Source organism: Artemia sp. Qi Xiang Cuo, chromosome 7 (assembly GCF_049724085.1).
Source record: "Artemia sp. Qi Xiang Cuo chromosome 7, ASM4972408v1, whole genome shotgun sequence".
NCBI classification, from domain to species: Eukaryota; Metazoa; Arthropoda; class Branchiopoda; order Anostraca; family Artemiidae; genus Artemia; species Artemia sp. Qi Xiang Cuo.
The window spans coordinates 51433307-51456324 of record NC_142800.1 but is presented as its reverse complement, the minus strand read 5'-3'; the positions used below and the strand labels follow the sequence as shown (position 1 = coordinate 51456324).

Sequence of the window (23018 nt, the reverse complement as noted above, 5' to 3'; positions counted from 1 at the left end):
CCTTTCATAAGAACCATATATGCCCCAGAGCATAAATTAGTCTGCCCCCAGGCCCTGGGGGGTGTCAATACCTGAGTTTTTGTTATCTGACTTTTGAAAAATTTTTAACTTAATGGCTATCTCAAATTTCGTATCGGATGCATTCGGGAAAAAGGGGCGTGGGGGGCTATTTGCCGTCCAATCTCTTTTGACTCTCAAAAACTGAAGTAGAACTTCCAATTTCTAATCATATGAGTCCGCTCTGAAGTTTTTACGAGCATCCCTTCCATAAGAACCATATATTCCCCCAGGGCATAACTTACAACGACTGCCATCGGGCCCTGGGGGGGGGGCTGTGTCGACCCCGGAGTTTTCATTATATGGTCTTTGAATTATTTTGAAATAAATGACTATCTCAAATTTCTTAGCAGATGGGTTTGAGAAAAAAGGGCGTGGAGGGGGGGGGCTAGGTGTCGTCCAATCTCTTTTGACTCTTAAAAAAACTGTCAATTTCCAGTCAAATGAGCCCTCTTTGAAGCTTATACGAGCATCCATTCCAAAAGAACCATGTATGCCCCCAGGGCATAACTTACAAAGCTTGTCCCCGGGCGCTGGGGGCTGTGTCGACACCGGAGTTTTCATTTTATGATCTTTGACCTATTCTTAACAAAATAGCTGTCTCAAAATTTTTTGTCGGATGCATCTGGGAAAAAAGAGCGTGGGGTTGTTATCGTCTTGTTATCCTCCGATATCTTTTGACGCTTAAAAAGTGAACTAGAACTTTCAATTTACAATCAAATGAACCCTCTGAAGTTTATAAGAGTATTCCCTCCTCAAGAACCATATATTCCCCCAGGGCATAACTTATAACCCTTGCCCTGAAGACTGTGGGGAAAGTGTCCTGCTCAAAGATATAATATCCAGAGCTTTCAACTACGTTGAACAAAATGCCAATCTCAAAATTTTGATTGGATGCGTTTGGGGAAATGGTGGAAGTGGAAGGGGTGTTAGTTGGCTTCAAATTACTTTTGACTATTTAAGAGGCACTAGCCTTTTAAATTTCCAATTGAATGAGCCCTTTTTGAAGTCTCTACGACAACGCTTTCTGTAATAAAAACAAAAACTTATATTTCCTCAAGAAATAACTTATAGACCTTGCTCTAGGGGACGTGGGGGGGGGTTCAATATAAAAGACCTAGTTTCCTGAATTTTGAGCTATGTTGAACCAAAAGGTTGTTTCAAAGTTTGTATTGGATGTTTTTCCGGACAAGGTGGGCGTGAGAGGGATTTTAGTTACCCTCTAATCACTTTTAACTATTAAAAACGACACTAGCCCTTTTGTATATCCAATCGAATGAGTCCTTTTTGAAGTTTCTGCGACAAAGCTTTCTATAAAAACCTTACAAGCCCCCAGGGCATAACCTACAACCCTTGCCCTGAAGGTTTTGGGGGAGTGTCCTCCTCAAAAACATAATTTCTATTTGGAAATTGACTACGCAGAACAAAATGGCTAAATGAAATTTTTGATTGGATGTGTTTGGGGAACTGATGGGCGTGAAAGGGGTGTTAGTTGCCTTCCAATCACTTTTGACTCTTAAAAAGGGCACTAGAACTCCCGATTTCCAATTGAATGATCCCCCTTTGAATTTTCTACGACGGCCCCTTCCATATGAAGTGCCTCTTGGAAAAAAATAAATAAATAATAAAACATTAGAGCCGTATGGCCTTTACTATAGGCAGCGCTATAGCGTTGCCTCTGATACAACCCTAAGAGGAAAAATGATGTATTTGAAAAAAGCAGATTTTATCGAATGGTGAACGCCAAGAGGGGTCATAAATTTTTGTTGCTCAATTGGTAGTGATGTTTAAAGGTAAGTAGACTGTACCAAGAGAGGCTTAACCAGAACAGTTAAAATAAAATAAAACAGGTTAATCGTTAAAACTTAAACTGAGCAGAAATTAATTTGTGTGTGAGGGGAGGGGGGCTGCCCCTTCGTCAGTGCTCATTCTTTACGCTAAAATCTTAAGGCTTCTTAAGAATATTTTTAATCCAAGTTCACTCTCATTTTCTGTGACAAAATTTAGCGTAAAGGGTTGAGGGAGGTACAGCCCCATTCATATTTGGTATAATTTATGAGTGTTTTAAGTTTCCATTTTTTATAGTTTCTGTTACTCTTGGGCCGATTCGTTCCTTACTCATAATAGTTCGTTACCATGAATAGTTTGATAAGTTTTGGAAAGCCAATGTGGATTGAAAAAGCGGGGAATAAGGAAAAAGTTCGAGTCCTAGTCCCAAATTTTTTTTTTTTCTGATCTGCTTCAAAATATCAGGATTTGTAGACATTTCAAATAAAAACCTCAGGACCAAGGAAACCTTAATAAATAAAATTATGACAACAGGTATGGTTATATTGATTCGTCAGTTATTTTTTAAAGACGCTAAAATAGAACCCTTTATAATAAACGGCTTTGACTTGCATTGCTCGAAGAACCAAACATTTCCACTAAAACATAATAGCTTATTTTAATAAAACTATGGATTGAGAACCACGTATATTCAGAAATGTGTAGAAAATTTGGTTTAGGAGGATTTGGATTTATAAAAGAAAAATTACAATTTTGTACAGCACAACATATCTGGAACTTTTGTTTTTCATGGTTATTTAAGTATTTTTATTATGTTATTTCTGTAAGTTTATTTCTGTAAGTGGGCTATTTAAAAATAAGGATACAAAAGCTTCAACAATTGATCAATTAAAAGTAATTTGCCAATCAGAAACAACCTGAAACAACCTCAGATTCTTTTGGACCTAAAATAACCCAGTGCAATAAGCCAACATGACTTTCTGGCACACATGTTCTAGTCGTAAAAGGCGAACTATTTATGTTTCGTCAAGTTAACTATTTGCGGTGGTTGCGACATAGAAGTTTCGTTTTACTAGATCTTCTGCATAGCTTCTCATCATTGAGAAATGAAGAAAAGAGGCTAAAATGGCGCTTATTTGGTGTTAATTTTAAATGTTTACAAACATTGGTGACATATATTGACTTTGTATAGGTTTGGATCTTTGAATTAATTAACAGATACTATCTTGCTGAAGAACTTGTCATTATTTTATTAACTGTTCTTGTTGGAACATTGTCTAGCTCCAGCAGTTTTACTTCCATTGCATTAGCACATTTAAACTGCTTTTATTTTATTCCTGAAGGTCTAGAGACGAGCGTGTTTATGCCAAGCTGGACTTTTAGATACTTTAGAAATCAAAAAATTAAAACTTTCTCTTGTCAGCCCACTAGGCATTTTCATCTTGACCATGTTCTACCCTTGAATAGGCCTAGGTGTGTAGCCTATGCCCTTAGCTGCTTTGTATAAGCAATACACATTTCCCCAGAGGGAAGTGCTGGCCATTTAGTTGTTTATTTTCAGAACAAGATAACCTAATTTATTTTAGTTAGGATAAGATGTTTTAAAAAATTGTCTCAGTAGGCCTTGTAACCTATTCAAGCACACAGTAAATTTTATGTTTTCATATGACTTAGCAAGGAATAAAAGTGGTAAAATTCTACTTTAGTTACTTTTGGCTATCTTGGAAAGGGGTTGGGTTAGGAAAATGAAACTTTCAGGGATGGATCTACATGCTAAGGTATGTCACGGGAAGGTACTTTGAAGTAACTACCTCCACTCCCCCCCCCCTCTATATAATGGTAAATTACTGCACATTACTAGTTGTTTTAGCTCACATCTCATCCTATATTACAATCATAATTATAAATCACTGCTTACCTTACACAACTTCAGCTTTTAACCTTGTTCATTGAAATATATTCCAAAATCCTATTTTCCTTTAATATTCTTCCCTTTAAACTTATTTACTATGTAGCTAATCTGCTTATGAAACCCGTTTGTGATGTCAGAACTTTGTTATCATAACTTCTTTAAGGGTATAATGCAAATGCAATGGGGTAGAAGAGCACATTGATAAGCAAGACATTTAAACTATTAGTTAGGGAAAGGATTTGACAAGAGATAAGACCAGTAAAAAAATCCAAATTGTTATGATAGGACATATTGTGTTATGAGATGTTTTTATTTTTATCGGTCCATGCGCTTATAAAGTTTCTGTTGAGTGTATTGAAACACTAGAATGGACTTTGTTTAGTTATGGACTCTCCATCAAATATTAAAAGTTGCAAAGATACACCTTAGCCAGGGGGGACGTTGTGCTTGGGGTGGATTTCTAAGGGTAGAATGTTCCTTTGGGAGGGAAATTTCAAATGAATGAACTTTCTGGAGGAAATGTTACACTGGGGGGTATTGACGGAATTACTATATGAAATTCTTTTTAATTGTTTTACATTCTCTTTGCCAAATTTTTTATTTGGAGATGTTCCAGGGGCTTTTTCCTGTGCGTTTTGTTTTCTGGGAAATAATTTCCACGGAAGGGGGCATTTCTAGAGTGGCCAAGAAACCGATATATAGATTAAAGTCTTATTCCAACAAAATAATGCTAAGGAGAATTTTTCAGGGTGAGTTGTCCACAAGCAATTTTACAGAGAGGGGAGATTCTCAGCGAGGAAAAAATTGTCTGGAGGGAATTTGACGGGGGGAGGTGCACTTTACGTTGGATGAAATTTCCAATGTAAATAGATAGAGTGCTAAAAACATCAGAATCGACTTCAGAGGACATGTTATATCATAGGAAGAGGTTTTGAAAATCCCCCTTCCCCCCAAACTCAAAATTTTAAAAAAATCTACTTTAGAAGCTTTTAAAATATTTATAAAGCACTAATAGATAGAGTGCTAAAAACATCAGAATCGACTTCAGAGGACACGTTATATCACGGGAAGAGGTTTTGGAAATCCCCCTTCCCCCCAAACTCAAAATTTTCCAAAATTTTACTTTAGAAGCTTTTTTAAATATTTCTAAGGCGCTAAGACACAGAGCGCTACAAACCTCAGAATTGACTTTAGAGGACAATTTATGTCATGGGAAGATGTTTTTTAAATTCCCCTTCCCCCAAACTCAAAATTTTCTAAAATTCTAATCTAGAAGCTTTTTAAATATTTCCAAAGCACTACAAGATAGAGCGCTAAAAATATCGAAATTGACTTAAGAGGACAAATTATGTTATGGGAAGATGTTTTTGAAATCCCCCTTCCCCCAAACTCAAAATTTTACTTTTGAATCTTTTTTAAATGTTTCTAAAGCTCTAAGACATAGAGCGCTACAAACATCAGAATCAACTTTAGAGGATAAATTATGTTATGGGAAGATATTTTTGAAATCCCCCTTTCCCCCAAACTCAAAATTTTCCAAAATTCTACTTTAGAAGCTTTTAAAATATTTCTAAAGCACTAATAGATAGAGCGCTACAAACATCAGAATAGACTTAAGAGGACAAGTTATGTCATGGGAAGATGTTTTTGAAAGTCCCCTGCCCCCAAACTCAAAATTTTCAAAAATTATACTCTAGAAGCTTTTTAAATATTTCCAAAGCACTAATAGATAGAGTGCTACAAATATCGGAATCAACTTGAGGGGATAAAATATGTTATGGGAAGATGTTTTTGAAATCCCCCTTCCCCCAAACTCAAAATTTTACTTTTGAAGTTTTTTTAAATATTTTTAAAGCGCTAAGACATAGAGTGCTACGAACATCAAAATCAACTCTAGAGGATAAATTATGTTATGGGAAGATGTTTTTGAAATCCCCCTTCCCCCCAAACTCAAAATTTTCCAAAATTCTACTTTAGAAGATTTTAAAATATTTATAAAGCACTAATAGATAGAGCGCTACAAACCTCAGAATCGACTTAAGAGGACAAGTTATGTCATGGGAAGATGGGTTTTAAATCCTCCTTTGCCCCAAACTCAAAATTTTCCAAAATTTTACTTTAGAAGCTGTTTTAAATATTTCTAAAGCGCTAAGACATAGAGCACTTCAAACATCAGAATCAAATTTAGTGGATAAATTATGTTATGGAAAGATGTGTTTGAAATCCCCCTTCCCCCAAACAAAAAATTTTACCAAAATTTACTTTCAAAGCTTTTTACAATAGTTACAAAGCTCTAATAGATAGAGTGCTAAAAACATCCGAATCTACTTGAGAGGATAAATTATGTTACAGGAATAGATTTTTTAAATCCACCTTCCCCCCAAACTAAAGATTTTTCAAAATTCTTCTTTAGAAGCTTTTAAAATATATCTAAATCATTAACAGATAAGAGAACTTAGAAAATCAGAATCGACTTCAGAGGACATGCTATCTCACGGGATGATGTTTTGAAAATCCCCCTTACCCGCAAACTAAAAATTTTCCAAAATTCTACTTTAGAAGCTATTAAAATATATCTAAAGCAGTAATAGATAGAGTGCTAAAAACATCAGAATCGACTTCAGAGGACAAGTTATGTCACGGGAAGAGGTTTTGAAAATCCCCCTTCCCCCCAAACTCAAAATTTTACAAAATTATACTTTAGAATATTTTAAAAGATTTCTAAATCAGTAAGACAAGGAGTTCTAAAAACATCAGAATCGACTTCAGAGGACACGTTATTTTATGGGACGAGGTTTTGAAAATACCCCAGCACCCCAAACTAGAAATTTTACAAAATTCTTCATTAGAACCTTTTAAATTATATATAAAGCACTAATAGATAGAGTGCTTAAAACATCAGAATCGACTTCAGAGGACATGATATATCACGGGACGAGGTTTTTAAAATCCCCCGTCCCCCCCAAACACAAAATTTTCCAAAATTATAATTTAGAATCTTTTAAAACATATATAAAGCACTAATAGATAGAGTTCTAAAAACATCAGAATCGACTTCAGAGGACACGTTATGTCACGGGAAGAGGTTTTGAAAACCCCCCATCTCCCCAAACTCAATTTTCCAAAATTATTCTTTAGAAGCTTTTAAAATATTTCTAAAGCACTAATAGACAGAGTGCTAAAAACATCAGAATCGACTTCAGAGGACATGTTATATCAAGGGAAGAGGTTTTGTAAATTCCCCCTTCCCCCCAAACTCTAAATTTTCCAAAATTTTACTTTAGAAGCTTTTTTAAATATTTCTAAAGCTCTAAGACATAGAGCGCTACAAACATCAGAATCAACTTTAGAGGATAAATTATATTATGGGAAGATATTTTTGAAATCCCCCTTCCTGCCAAACTCAAAATTTTCCAAAATTCTACTTTAGAAGCTTTTAAAATATTTCTAAAGCACTAATACATAGAGCGCTACAAACATCAGAATCGACTTAAGAGGACAAATTATGTTATGGAAAGATGTGTTTTAAATCCCCATTTGCCCCAAACTCAAAATTTTACTTTATAAGCTTTTTTAAATATTTCTAAAGCACTAAGACATAGAGTGCTTCAAACATCAGAATCGGCTTGAGTAGACAAATTATGTCATTTGAGGATGTTTCTGAAATCCCCCTTCCCCCCAAACTAAAAATGTTACCAAATTCTAATTTAAAAGCTTTTTTAAATATTTCTAAAGCGAAAAGACATAGAGCGTTACAAACATCATAATTAACTTTAGAGGATAATTCATGTTATGGGAAGATGTTTTTGAAATCCTCCTTTTCTACAAACTCAAAATTTTCCAAAATTTTACTTTAGAAGCTTTAAAATATTTCTAAAGCACTAATAGATAAGAGTGCTAAGAACATCAGACTCGACTTCACAGGACATTCTATCTCACGGGATGAGGTTTTGAAAATCCCCCTTCCCCCCCAAACTCAAAATTTTCCAAAATTATACTTTAGAAGCTTTTAAAAAATATCTAAATCAGTAAAGTCGATTCTGTTGTTTGTAGCGCTCTATGTCTTAGCGCTTTAGAAATATTTAAAAAAGCTTTTAAAGTAAAATTTATGAAAATTTTGAGTTTGGGGCAAAGGAGGATTTCAAAACCATCTTCACATGACATAACGTGTCATCTTAAGTCGAGTCTTATGTTTTTATCGCTCTATCTATTATTGATTTACAAACATATTAAAAGATTTTAAATTATAATTTTGGAAAATTTTGAGTTTGGGGGGAAGGAGGATTTCAAAAAAATATTCCCATAACATAATTTATCCTCTAAAGTTGATTCTGATGTTTTTAGCACTCTATGTATTAGTGCTTTAGAAATATTTAAAAATTATTCGAAAGTAGAATTTTAGAAATATTTTAGCTTGGGGGAAGGGGAATTACAAAAACATCTTCCCATAACAAAATTTATCCTCTAAATCTGATTATGAAGTTTGTAGCACTCTATGTCGTAGTATTTTAGAAATATTAAAAAAAGCTTCTAAAGTAAAATTTTTGAAAATTTTGAGTTTGGGACAAAGTAGGATTTCAAACACATTTTCCCATGACATAACTTGTCCTCTTAAGTCGATTCTGATGTTTGTAGCGCTCTGTGTCTTATCTAGATCCCAGCACCATGCCGGCGCATCAACCAAACGCCGCCAACGAGAGGCTTGGTTGACCGTCACTGTAGTGTCACAACATTGCTGGAACGCCTCGGGAAGAGGCGGTGGTGTTTGGTTGACTTTGAAATAATTTTACGGTAATTCGTTATTGCGTCAACCGCAAAGTCAAAGCTTTTCTTTTCTCGTGTGGTTTAAGCATTTCGATTTTCCTGATTAGAAATCAAGCAGGGCTTGCACTATTCCCAAATTTTCGGGGATTTCCCCTGATATCTATGTGCCACCCCAAAAAAAATTTGGTTCCCCAAATCCCTGAAAATCATCCAATCATGGTGCCACCTCAAATGATTTATTACTAGTGACTATCCTTGCCAAATATTACTTTGTATACCATAATTCTTCGCTACTCTCTTGTATATTAATTTTCGCCTCTTGTGCTACTTTGCATATAAACCAGACAGATACAATTGCAATATACACGGTTTTTCATATGCTGACAAAAGTATTATTTTTATGAGATTAAGTAATAAAAACAAGTTTTTTTTTTAACTGAAAGTAAGGAGCGACATTAAAACTTAAAACAAACAGCAATTATACCGTATATGAAAGGGACTGTCTCCTCCTCCACGCCTTGCTCTTCACTCTACTTTATCATAAAGAGCTTAGGGTTGAGGAGAGGACAGCCCCTTTTCATATACAGAATACTTACTGTTCATTTTAAGTTTTAACGTCGCTCCTTACTTTCAGTTAATAAAACTTGTTTTTTATTTAATTTCTGAACGTTTTTCAACTAATGCTGGTTTGATTTTGGCTCACAGTGCATTAAAAATTAAAACACAATTGGCATATTAGTTTTGGAAGATTTATTCCGGATATGAAGCGTTGCCCCTCTTCAATACCTTGCTCTTTGCGCTAAAGCTGTTGGCACTTTTAAAAAAGCTTCCTATTCTAATTAAAAAGCCCCTTTTTTCAATTTTAGTTAACAGCCAAACTTTAGCATAAAGAATAAGGTATTGAGGAGGGGCAATCCTTCCTATATGTCATAATTTCTTTTTATTTGTTAAATAATGCTGCTAAATCTGGCTCACTCTCTAGGTAATATACCTCTCACCCTCACGAAAATCCTCCGTGAAACTCTCATGCCAGGTAATGTGCACCTTCCCCCTGTCAGAGTTCCTCCCGACAATTCTTTCCTCGCTGAGAATCTTCCCTCTGTAAAATTGCTTGTGGACAACTCACCCTGAAAAATTCTCCTTAGCATTTTTTTGTTGGAATAAGACTTTAATCTATATATTGGTTTCTTGGCCACTCCAGAAATGCCCCCTTCTGTGGAAATTATTTCCCAGAAAACAAAACGCACAGGAAAAAGCCCCCAGAACATCTCCAAATAAAAAATTTGGCAAAGAGAATGTAAAACAATTAAAAAGAATTTCATATAGTAATTCCGTCAATACCCCCCAGTGTAACATTTCCTCCAGAAAATTCATTCATCAGAAATTCCTCTCCTAAAGGAAAATTCTCCCCTTAGAAATCCACCCCAAGAACTACTTTTCCCCTTGCTAAGGTGTATCTTAGCTCTTTTAAACATTTTATTGAGAGTCCATAACAACACAACATCCATTCTAGTGCTTTAATAAACTCGACGGAAGCTTTATGAGTGAATGAACCAATAAAAATAAAAACATCTTCTCATAACACAATTTGTCACATCATAACAATTTGGATTTTTTTACTGGTCTTATCTCTTGTCAAATCCTTTCCCTAACTAATATTTTAAATGGCTTGCTTATCAACGTACTCTTCTACCCCATTGCATTTGCATTATACCTTTAAAGCAGTTATGATAACAAAGTTCTGACATTACAAACGGGTTTCATAAGCAGATCAGGTATATAGTAAATAAGTTTAAAGAGATGAATGTTAAAGGAAAATAGGATTTTGGAATATATTTTAATGAACAAGGTTAAAAGCTGAAGTTGTGTAAGGTAAGCAGTGATTTATAATTATGATAGTAATATAGGATGAAATGTGAGCTAAAACAACTAGTAATGCGCAGTACTATACCATTATAGAGAGGGGGGGAGGAGTGGATGGATTTACGTCAAATTACCTTCCTATGACATATCTTAGCATGTAGTGACATTCCTGAAAGTTTCATTTTCCTAACCCAACCCCTTTCCAAGATAGCCAAAAGTAGATAAAGTAGAATTTTACCATAAAAGTAAATACATCACTTAATGCTTTTTAATGCTCATTCTAAGTTCTGGAATAAAACTAACTTTTTGCTTTGTTCATAGTTTTAGACTATGATAGGCCTATATGGGCTTGTTATTAAGTTGATAGGCCAAAGGTCTAGACAATTGAGAAGGAATCTTGTTAAGAAAACAATTCTTGCTTCATAATTTGCAGAATAATTTTAGCTAACACATTTCAACTACAGTTTCACTATACTTTAACCCCCCCCCCCCCTAATGTACAAATTATGCATCTTCCATGCACTCTGCCACATGTATCTCTTATGTCAACCCATAATTTGAATCAACTGTGGTAAAACAAGAGTGATCCATGGCAGAATACATAGGCTAGGAAATATTTTAGCCTATTTGGCCTACATATATCCTATGTGACCATATTTGAAGGGGTTGAGGATAAAGTACAGTAGAGTTACAGTCCAAATGCGTCAGCTACAATTATTCTGCACATTTTGAAGTGAGAATTGTTTTCTTAACCTGTTTCTTTGAAATAGACCCAATTATATACCTTTACAAAAAAATAGCTAAAATTTTGTAATTCAATAATTAAATCTGTTACTTTAATGAAATATATACTAGGCATTTACTTACAGGATCCTCAGTGCCTTTGGGGAAACATCCCTGTTATGGCACTCTCTAGATGGCTGTCAGTTTGTTTGTCAAGTCTTACTGACTAATGAATTTATTCATTCATCCCAAATCCATACAATCTAATTCAATAAGCAATAGAATTTGCAGAAGTTATTCTGATCCCAAATGTTTTCCTGATGTTTGCATGTAAGGGCATGTTTTCTGCACAATAATGTTTACTGTGACAAAACAATAGAGAACCGGTCAATATCTACCAAATCATATTATTGAGTTAGGAATAAAGTGAATACGCCATTCGATACCTTTTTTTATGCTGTTTACGAATATAATAAGAATTTCTATTAAAACTGAATTTATGCCCCCCCCCCCCGATTATTGGGAAAACTAAACAAAACCTGAAATTGCCTAGCGAGGGGGGGGCTGAAACTCATTTACGATAGAAAATCTTATTATATTCGTAATCAGCATAAAAAAAGGCATCAAATGGTGTATTCACTTTAGTCCTAACTCAATAATTTGATTTGGTCTATATTGACCTTAAAAAACCTTAAAAATCTGCACAAATGAAAAAACTGAGCAAAAAATAACTAGTTGCCTTCCTTCTACAAAAATGATGGAAGAGTAGCTAAATTACACAATGAATGAATTAAGAAATTATGAGGATAAATAAAAAGAGAAACATAATCTTCAGGCTTGTAAGTTTCAAGGAAGAGAAACCTAGGAATGTAGGCCTACTGCTTCAGGTACATGCTCTGATACCTGACCTCTTAGTATATTTTTCAAAAATTGCCACAGCCTCCCAACACACTAAGTTTAAATCTTCAAGTTAAAAAGCTTTCCTAATGAATAATTTGGTGGTGAGAATAGCTGAGTTCTGGTAGACCAAAGTAGGTTCCCCAACACTCAATCATTATTGTTCAACCTGGCTATATATATCACACTATAAGAGAGATCAGAGTTGTTCCATCCTGTTTCAAAGTCTCCCAACTTCCCAGGAAAGGGATTATAAATTCATTTGCTGATCCTTCCTCTAAATTCCCAAATTTGGGTGAGAGGCTTCCCCTAGTTAAAATTCGGACAAACTAATACACTTTCATCTATTTTGACAACAGTGCTCTCACCACCAATGGGCTCTTGGTGTGCAACATGATGCTAGGCCTATCCCCCCTCCCTGAGAAAATCCAGATATATATAAACATAATGATGAAAAGAATGGAATGTTCCAATATAGGCAGAATATATTGTGTAGAATGTCTTATACTATTTATTTTTATATTTTTGTTTCATTTTAATTCTTTTTGTATGTTTCTAGAGATTGAGCCATCATTACAGGGTAAGATAAGTTTAATATTGGGATTATGGTGGTGATGTCAACCCCAAAGGCACACTTAATGTGTGAATTAATTAAAAAAAACTTTTTCCACAAAATAAGCTTTTCAAAGAAAAGTCAAGAACTCCATTAAGCCAAAAATGAGCAAAATAAAAATCAAATAATCTACCAAGTGTGAAACTACTACAAATCAGCATCAATAAATAAATGAAACCCAAAACAAACTTTATTAAATCAAATAATATTAACATTTTTATTAATACATATCAGTATATGCATATTAAACTGACAATGCACATTCATTTCTATTTTATTCAGTAAAGTGCAAATTATGTTCTGGTCTTGGGAGTTTTGAGCCCTACTCATGTTAATCTCTGCTTGTTTTAAGTTTGATTTAGTTATTTATTGTAATTTCTATTTGTTTTGGGTTTCATTTGTTTATTGATGCTGATTTGTGGTAGTTTTATGCTTGGAAGATTATTTCACTTTATATTTGCTCATTCTTGGCTAATGGAGCTCTTTACTTTTTTTTAAAAAACTTATTTTGTGGAGAAAGTTTTTTTAAATTAATTTTTGTTTGTTTTATATTGACATAGTCTTTTCAGGGAAAAAGAAAATAATAGTTTAAATCTTTTCGTTTTTTAAAGACTTTATAGTTTGGCCTGCTATTTGTGTGCTGGAGAAAATTTTTCAGTAATTTTTAACAGCGTACATCCTTTTAAAAATCTGGACACAAATAGTAGTGTTTAATTTAGTTTCATACCTCCTCTGGTTGATTTGAAATAGAAAACTTGATACCATTTGGAAAAAAATCTGTTTACTTTCTTTGATAGCTTGGATACACTTTTGCTATTTTGATTTGGTTAAATTTTAAGAGCAGAAGTAGCCCTGAAAGTTTGAACATAATACCCTCAGTCATTCTTAGGATACTGCTGAGATGCCTTGTTAGGAATTAGCATTAACAGGGTGCATTTTGATTTAATCTTAAGACAACATTTAGTTTTTAAACATAATGGGCAAATGGGAGGGTGGCCATGAGAGAGGGATTAGTTGCCCTCCAATCACTTTCAACTATTAAAAATGACACTAGCCCTTTGTATTTTCAATTGAATGAGCCCTTTTTGAAGTTTCTATGACAACTCTATGACAAAATGGCTATCTCAAATTTTGATTGATGTGTTTGGGGAAATGATGGGCATGAGAGGGGTGTTAGTTGCTCTCCAATCATTTTCAACTATTAAAAAAGGCACTAGCCCTTTCAATTTCTAATTGAATGAGCCCTTTTGAAGTTTCTATGACAATGCTTTCTATAGAAACCTTATATGCTCCCAGGGCACAACTTACAACCCTAGTTCCGAGAGCTGGGGGGGGGGGGGGTGTAATCCTCAAAGACCTAATTTCCGTAATTTTCAACTATGTTCAACAAAATTGCTATTTCAAAATTTTGATTGAATGTGTTTTGGGATATGGTGGGCATGAGAAGGGGGTTAGTTGCCCTCCAATCACTTCCAACTATTAAAAAGGCACTAGCCCTTCCAACTTCCAATTGAATGAGCCCTGTTTGAAGTTTCTATGACAATGCTTTCTATAGAAACCTATTATACCAGGGCATAACTTACAACCCTTGTCCTGAGGGCTGCGAGAGGGTTGTCATCCTCAAAGACCTGATTTCCAGAACTTTCAACTACTTTGAACAAAATGGCTATCTTGAAATCTTGATTGGATGTGTTTGGGTAAATGGTGGGCATGAGAGGGGAGTTAGTTGCCCTCCAATCACTTTCAACTATTAAAGAGGGCATTAGCCCTTTCAATTTCCAACTGAATGGGCCTGTTTTGAAATTTCTTCAACTCCACTTTCTATAAAAACCTTATATGCCCCCAGGGCATAACTTACAACCCTTGTCCTGAGGGCTGTGGAGGAAGAGTCATCCTCAAAAACATAATTTCCCAACTTTTTAACTACTTCAAACAAAATGGCTATCTCAAAATTCTGATTAGATATGTTTGGGGAAATGGTGGGTGTGAAAGGGGTGTTAGTTATCCTCCAATCACTTTTGACTATAAAAAAGGGCACAATTCCTTCTTATATCCAATTGAATGAGCCCTTTTTGAAGTTTCTACAACATCGTTATCTATAGAAACCTTATATCCCCCCAGGGCATAACTTACAACCCTTGCCCTGAGGGCTCTGAGGAAGTTATCATCCTTAAAGACCTAATTTCCAAAATTTCTCGCATATGTTGAACAAAATGGCTATCTAAAAATTTTGATTGGATGTGTTTGGGGAAAAGGTGGGCATGAGAGAGGGGTTAGTTGCTCTCCCATCACTTGACTACTAAAAAGGGCACTCTCCCTTTGAATTTCCAATCGAATGAGCCCTTTTTCAAGTTTCTATGACAGAGCTTTCAATAAAATATATCCCCAGGGCATAAATTACAACCCTTACTCTGAGGGCTGTGAGGGGAGTGTCATCCTCAAAGATACAATTCCTGGACCTTTCAACTACTTTGAACAAAATGACTATCTCAAAATTTTGATTGGATGTGTTTGGGGGAAATGGTGGGCATGAGAGGGGGGTTTGTTGCCCTCCAATCACTTTCAACTATTAAAGAGGGCATTAGCCCTTTCAATTTCCAACTGAATGGGCCTTTTTTGAAATTTCTTCAACTGCACTTTCTATAAAAACCTCATATGCCCCCAGGGCATAACTTACAACCCTTGTCCTGAGGGCTGTGGAGAAAGAGTCATCTTCAAAAACATAATTTCCAGACTTTTTAACTATTTCAAACAAAATGGCTATCTCAAATTTTTTATAAGATGTGTTTGGGGAAATGGTGGGTGTGAGAGGGGTGTTATCCTCCGATCAATTTTGACTATAAAAAAGGGCACAAGTCCTTCTAATTTCCAATTGAATGAGCCCTTTTTGAAGTTTATACAACGTCACTATATATAAAAACCTTATATGCCCCCAGGGCATAACTTACAACCCTTGCCCTGAGGGCTCTGAAGAGGTTATCATTCTAAAAGACCTAGTTTCTAAAACTTCTAACTATGTTGAACAAAATGGCTATCTAAAAATTTTGATTGGGGTGTTGGGGGAAAAGATGGGCATGAGAGAGGGGTTAGTTACTCTCCCATCACTTGACTATTAAAAAGGGCACTCTCCCTTTGAATTTCAAATCTAATGAGCCCCTTTTCAAGTTTCTATGACAAAGCTTTCAATAAAAAACCATATGTGTCCCCAGGGCATAACTTACAACCCTTAGTCTGAGGGCTGTGGGGGGAATATCATCCTCAAACATACAACTCCTGGACCTTTCAACTACTTTGAACAAAATGACTATCTCAACATTTTGATTGGATGTGTTTGGGGGAAATGGTGGGCATGAGAGGGGGGTTAGTTGCCCTCCAATCACTTTTAACCATTAAAAAAGGGCATTAGCCCTTTCAATTTCCAACTGAATGTGACTTTTTTGAAATTTCTTCAACTGCACTTTCTATAAAAACCTCATATGCCCCCAGGGCATAACTTACAACCCTTGTCCTGAGGGCTGTGGAGAAAGAGTCATCTTCAAAAACATAATTTCCAGACTTTTTAACTATTTCAAACAAAATGGCTATCTCAAAATTTTGATAAGATGTGTTTGGGGAAATGGTGGGTGTGAGAGGGGTGTTAGTTATCCTCCTATCACATTTGACAATTAAAAAGGGCACAGGCACTTCTAATTTCCAATTGAATGAGCCCTTTTTGAAGTTTCTACAACATCACTATCTATAAAAACCTTCTATGACCCGAGGACATAACTTACAACCCTTGCCCTGAGGGCTCTGAAGAGGTTATCATTCTAAAAGACCTAGTTTCTAAAACTTCTAACTATGTTGAACAAAATGGCTATCTAAAAATTTTGATTGGGGTGTTTGGGGAAAAGATGGGCATGAGAGAGGGGTTAGTTACTCTCCCATCACTTGACTATTAAAAAGGGCACTCTCCCTTTGAATTTCAAATCAAATGAGCCCCTTTTCAAGTTTCTATGACAAAGCTTTCAATAAAAAACCATATGTGTCCCCAGGGCATAACTTACAACCCTTAGTCTGAGGGCTGTGGGGGGAATATCATCCTCAAACATACAACTCCTGGACCTTTCAACTACTTTGAACAAAATGACTATCTCAAAATTTTGATTGGATGTGTTTGGGGGAAATGGTGGGCATGAGAGGGGGGTTTGTTGCCCTCCAATCACTTTCAACTATTAAAGAGGGCATTAGCCCTTTCAATTTCCAACTGAATGGGCCTTTTTTGAAATTTCTTCAACTGCACTTTCTATAAAAACCTCATATGCCCCCAGGGCATAACTTACAACCCTTGTCCTGAGGGCTGTGGAGGAAGAGTCATCATCAAAAACATAATTTTCAGACTTTTTAACTACGTCAAACAAAATGACTATCTCAAAATTTTGATAAGATGTGTTTGGGGATATGGTGGGTGGGAGAGGGGTTTTAGTTATCCTCCAATCACTTCTGGCTATAAAAAAGGGCACAAGCCCTTCTAATTTCCAATTGAATGAGCCCTTTTTGAAGTTTCTACAGCAATGACCTCAGCACAGTGGATTGGGGAAAAGAGTTCAGTTTGACTGAAAACTGTAAAGAAATGTACTTCAAATTCCTCTCTGTCATGTCTCAAGCTGAGGAGAAACATGTACCAGTTGCCAAACATTATAAAAGATCAACCCTACCACACGCTGTTTTGGACCTCATCAAAGAAAAAGCAAGCCTGTTGGAAAAATTATGTAGCTGACCAGTTGAGCCCTCTCAATGCAAGAGCCTACCACAGGCTACAAAATAAGGTGAGGCGACAAACTAGGCAAGCAGCTGGCATGCGAGAGCAAAACCTTGCAGAATCTATCAAGACAAACCCCAGTACGTTTTGGAACCACATTAATTCTAAATACATTGCAAAATCTGACATTCCAAGCTTAAAAAACCCTATGACTGGACTCCTGATTGAAAGATCTGTAGAAAAAGAAGATTTACTAAACACGTATTACACTACCGTCTTCACCCAGGAACCTATTCAGTCATCACTACCAATCCTGCAAACCATAGTCTCTGAATCAACACCCAGGGTCAAGATAGACCCACAGGTGGTCCTGAAGAAACTCAAAGAGCTAAGGATAAGCAAATCGCCAGGTCTGGATGGACTTCATCCCAGAGTGTGAAATGAAACTGCAGATCTAATTGCAGAGCCTCTACTGATGATTTTTCAAAAATCCTTACAATCGAATGAACTCCCTAGTATCTGGAAAAAGGCAAAAGTGATACCATTGCACAAACAGGGAAACTGCCACAATCCTCTAAATTACTGCCTGATCAGTCTAACCTGCATATCCTGCAAAATACTGGAATCTATCATATCTGACCATATCCTTGAGCACATGAGCAAAAGAAAGATAATCACTAGCAAGCAATTTGGTTTCTTGAAGAGAAGGTCTGCAGAGTCACAGCTTCTTATTGCGGTGGAAAACTGGAAAATGCATGCAGATAAGGGTTATCAAATCAATGTCATTTACATAGACCTTAAAAAGACCTTTGACAAAGTACCTCATTGTTGCCTCTTATACAAACTCTGCAACCTTGGTCTGGGAACCACAGTTGATTGGATTGAACAGTTCCTTATTGGAAGGTCTCAAACAGTATCAGTACACAGAGTTTTGAGCACACTTTAAGTAGAGGTAATCAGCAGTGTTCCCCAGGGCTCAGTCCTTGGCCCTCTCTTATTTAAACTTTATCTCAATGATCTAGTAGAAGGTATCAACTCAGAGATTCTACAGTACGCAGACGATAGCAAGCTGTATAAAGTAATCAAAACAGCTACCGATGCACAATCTCTGCAAGAGGACCTTGAGAAGCTCAATAATTTGATGTCCAACTGGCAGATGGAAATCAATATTAACAAGATTCACAAGCTAACGGTAGAGAAACCTACTATCCACTATAAATATAGATTAGGAGACTTACCAATCACATCCTGCCGGGAGGAGCACAACTTGGGAGTTGTCATTGACAGCAACCTTGACTTCCAGGCCCACTACAACAGCATTATTGGGAAAGCAAATCGTGTTGCAGGAGTTTTAAGGCGCAACTTCACTTTTGGAAATGATAAGACCCTTTGCCTTCTCTACAAAGCTTTGGTACGGCCAATCCTTGAATATGGTCATTGCACTACACGTCCCTTTTACAACAAAGACATTGAAGCTCTTGAAAAAGTTCAAAGACGAATAACAAAGTTCTGTCTGACTTTGAGAAATTTATCCTACAAAGATAGGCTCCAGAAGCTCAAACTCCCTTCACTAGCTTACCAACTGCACCAAGGAGACCTCATTGAGGTATACAAGCTTTGCTATGCTGCCTACAAAAACATCCAGGCTACCAATGTTCTCAGCTTCAGCCACACGAACCTTTGTGGTCACAACCTCAAGCTTCAAGAGGAGAGGTTCCAAAAGGACATCAGCCGTTGGGCATTCAAGAACCAAGTAACACAACACTGGAACAAGCTCCCCTTTGAAGTCATCAATGCCAACTCATTAAACTTGTTCAAGCAGGAACTGGACAAATAATATGGTGAAAGTGCCAACAATTTTTTTCAATTTAAAAGATTTTTGTAGAGGCCCTGTGGCCTATTTGTTTTGCATTATATTACTATTATTATCACTATCTATAGAAACCTTATATGCCCCCAGGGCATAACTTACAACCCTTGCCCTGAGGGCTCTGAAGAGGTTATCATTCTCAAAGACCTAGTTTCTAAAACTTCTAACTATGTTGAACAAAATGGCTATTTAAAAATTTTGATTGGGTGTGTTTGGGGAAAAGGTGGCCATGAGGGAGGGGTTAGTTGCTCTCCCATCACTTGACTATTAAAAAGGGCACTCTCCCTTTCAATTTCCAATCAAATGAGCCCCTTTTTAAGTTTCTATGACAAAGCTTTCAATAAAAACCATACATGTCCCCTGGGCATACAACTTATAACCCTTGCTCTGAGTGCTGTGGGGGGAGTGTCATCCTCGAAAATACAATTCGTGGACCTTTCAACTACTTTGAAAAAAAATGGCTTTCTCAAAATTTTGATTGGATGTGTCTGGATAAATGGTGGGCATGGTAGGGGTGTTAGTTGCCTTGCAATCACTTTTGACTATTTAAAAGGGCACTAGCCATTTCAATTTCCAGTCAAATGAGCTCTTTTTGAAGTTTCTACAACAATGCTTTTTATAAAAACCTTGTATGCCCCCAGGGAATGACTTACAACCCTTGCCCGGAGGGCGGGGGGGGGGGGGGTTGTCATCCTCAAAGACCTAATTTCCAGAACTTTCAACTATGTTGAATAATTTCCCGACTTTTTAACTACTTCAAACAAAATGGCTATCTCAAAATTCTGATTAGATATGTTTGGGGAAATGGTGGGTTTGAGAGGGGTGTTAGTTATCCTCCAATCACTTTTGACTATAAAAAAGGGCACACACCCTTCTAATTTCCAATTGAACGAGCCCTTTTTGAAGTTTCTACAAGATCATTATCTATAGAAACCTTATATGCCCCCAGGGCATAACTTACAACCCTTGCCCTGAGGGCTCTGAGGAGGTTATCATCCTTGAAGACCTAATTTCCAAAATTTCTAACTATGTTGAACAAAATGGCTATTTAAAAATTTTTGATTGGATGTGTTTGGGGAAAAGGTGGGCATGTTAGAGTGGTTAGTTGCTCTCCCATCATTTGACTATTAAATAGGGCACTCTCCCTTTGAATTTCCAATCAAATGAGCCCTTTTTCAAGTTTCTATGACAAAGCTTTCAATAAAAACCTTATATGCCCCCAGGGCATAACTTACAACCCTTACTCTGAGGGCTGTGGGGGAAGTGTCATCCTCAAAGATACAATTCCTGGACCTTTCAACTACTTTGAACAAAATGACTATCGCGAAATTTTGATTGGATATGTTTGGGGGAAATGATGGGCATGAGAGGGGGGTTAGTTGCCCTCCAATCACTTTCAACTATTAAAGGGGGCATTAGCCCTTTCAAGTTCCAACTGAATGGGCCTTTTTTGAAATTTCTTCAACTGCACCTTCTATAAAAACCTTATATGCCCCCAGGGCATAACTTACAACCCTTGTCCTGAGGGATGTGGAGGAAGAGTCATCCTCAAAAACATAATTTCCCGACTTTTTAACTACTTCAAACAAAATGGCTATCTCAAAATTCTGATTAGATATGTTTGGGGAAATGGTGGGTGTGAGAGGGGTGTTAGTTACCCTCCAATCACTTTTGACTTTTAAAAAGGGCACAAGCCCTTCTAATTTCCAATTGAATGAGCCCTTTTGAAGTTTCTACAACATCACTATAAAAACCTTATATGCCCCCAGGGCATAAGTTACAGCCCTTGCCCTGGGGGCTGTGAAGAGGTTATCATTCTCAAAGACCTAGTTTCTAAAACTTCTATCTATGTTTAACAAAATGGCTATCTAAAAATTTTGATTGGATGTGTTTTGGGAAAAGGTGGGCATGAGAGAGGGGTTAGTTGCTCTCCCATCACTTGACTATTAAAAAGGACATTCCCTTTGAATTTCCAATCAAATGAGCCCATTTTCACGTTTCTATGACAGAGATTTCAATAAAAACCTTATATGGCCCCAGGGCATAACTTACAACCCTTACTCTGAGGGCTGGGGGGGGGGGGGAGTGTCATCCTCAAAGATACAATTCCTGGACCTTTCAACTACTTTGAAAAAAAATGGCTATCTCAAAATTTTGATTGGATGCGTCTGGATAAATGGTGGGCATGGGAGGGGTGTTAGTTGCCTTGCAATCACTTGAGTATTTAAAATGGCACTAGCCATTTCAATTTCCAGTCAAATGAGCTCTTTTTGAAGTTTCTACAACAATGCTTTCTATAAAAACCTTATATGCCCCCAGGGCATAACTTACAACCCTTGCCCTGAGGGCTGTGGGGGGGGGGGGTTGTCATCCCCAAAGACCTAATTTCCAGAGCTTTCAACTATGTTGAACAAAATGGCTATTACAAAATTTTTATTGGATGTGTTTGGGGGAAAGGTGGTTGTGAGAGAGGGGTTAGTTGCTCTCTAATCACTTTGGGCACTAGACTATTAAAAAGGGCACTAGCCCTTTGAATTTCTAATCAAATGAGCCCTTTTGCAAGTTTCTATGACGAAGCTTTCTATAAAAGCCTTATATGCCTCAGGGCATAACTTATAAACTTTGCCCTGAGGTCTGTAGGGTGAGTGTCCTTCTCAAAAGTATAATATTTATGTGGAAATCAACAATGCTGAACAAACTGGCTATCTCAAAATTTTGATTGGATGTGTTTGGTCAAATGGTGGACATGGATGGGGTGTTAGTTGCGTTCCAATCACTTTTGACTGTAAAAAAGGGCACTAGCCATTCCAATTTCCAATGAAATGAGCCCTTTTTGAAGTTTCTACAACAACTCCTTCAACACAAAGTGTCCTGGTATGGAAAGAAAATAATTCAATACAAAGTCCCCCAGAAATGTTTGGGGGAATGGTGGACATGATAGGGGGTTAGTTGCCCTCAAATCACTTTTGACTATTAAAAAAGGCACTACCCCTTTGAATTTCCAATCAAATGAGCCCTTTTTCAAGTTTTTACAACAATGCTTTATATAAAAACCTTATATGCCCTCAAGGCATAACTTACAACCCTTGCCTTGAAGGTTGTGGGGGGAGTGTCAGCTCAAAGATATAACTTCCAGACCTTTCAACTACATTGAACAAAATGGCTATCTCAAAAGTTTGAATGGATGTGTTTGGGGAAATGGTGGGCATGAAAAGGGTGTTAGTTGCCTTCCCATCACTTTTGACTATTAAAAAGGGCACTAGCCATTTCAATTTCCAATCAAGCCCTTTTTGAAGTTTCTACGACAACGCTTTCTATAAAAAAACCTTATATACCCCCAGGGCATAACTTACAACCTTTGCCCTCAGGGCTGTGGGGGGTTGTCATCCTCAAAGACCTAATTTCCAGAATTTTCAACTAGGTTGAACAAAATGGCTTAATGAAAATTTTGATTGTATGTGTTTGGGGAAAAGGTGGGCATGAGAGGGGGGTTAGTTGCCCTCCAATCACTTTCGCACTATTAAAAAGGGCACTAGCCCTTTGAATTTCCATGCAAAGGAGCCTTTTTTGAAGGTTCTACAACAATGCTTTCTATAGAAACCTTAAAGGGCATAACTTACAACCCTTGCCCTGAGGGCTGTGGGGGAGTGTCCTCCTCAAAAATATAAGTTCTGTCTGGAAATCAACTATGCTTAACAAAATGGCTATCTCAAAATTTTGATCGGATGTGTTTGGAGAAATGATGGGCATGGAAGGGGTGTTTGTTGCCTTCCTGTCACTTTTGACTATT

At 36.7% G+C, this 23018-nt stretch overlaps 2 protein-coding genes across 4 annotated transcripts in view; both read left to right on the top strand.

The window, feature by feature from the left end:
- Window positions 1-2946: 2946 nt before the first annotated feature.
- flfl (serine/threonine-protein phosphatase 4 regulatory subunit 3 flfl) overlaps window positions 2947-23018 on the top strand; it is a 98902-nt gene continuing 78830 nt past the window's right edge. For all 3 annotated transcript variants that reach the window (XM_089092381.1, XM_089092379.1, XM_089092380.1), the window contains exon 1: window positions 2947-3037. The gene's annotated coding sequence lies outside the window, so the exon portion shown is untranslated. The remainder of the gene's footprint in view (window positions 3038-23018) is intronic.
- Window positions 18515-19195, top strand: LOC148950395 (uncharacterized). Its single transcript, XM_089091860.1, has one exon. The coding sequence runs from the start codon at window positions 18515-18517 to the stop codon at window positions 19193-19195; it is 681 nt and encodes a 226-aa protein (XP_088947986.1).

What these genes read in the sequence shown, in the direction of transcription:
- LOC148950395 (XM_089091860.1), top strand. Translation starts at nt 18,515, where the DNA reads ATGGAAATCAATATTAACAAGATTCACAAGCTAACGGTAGAGAAACCT.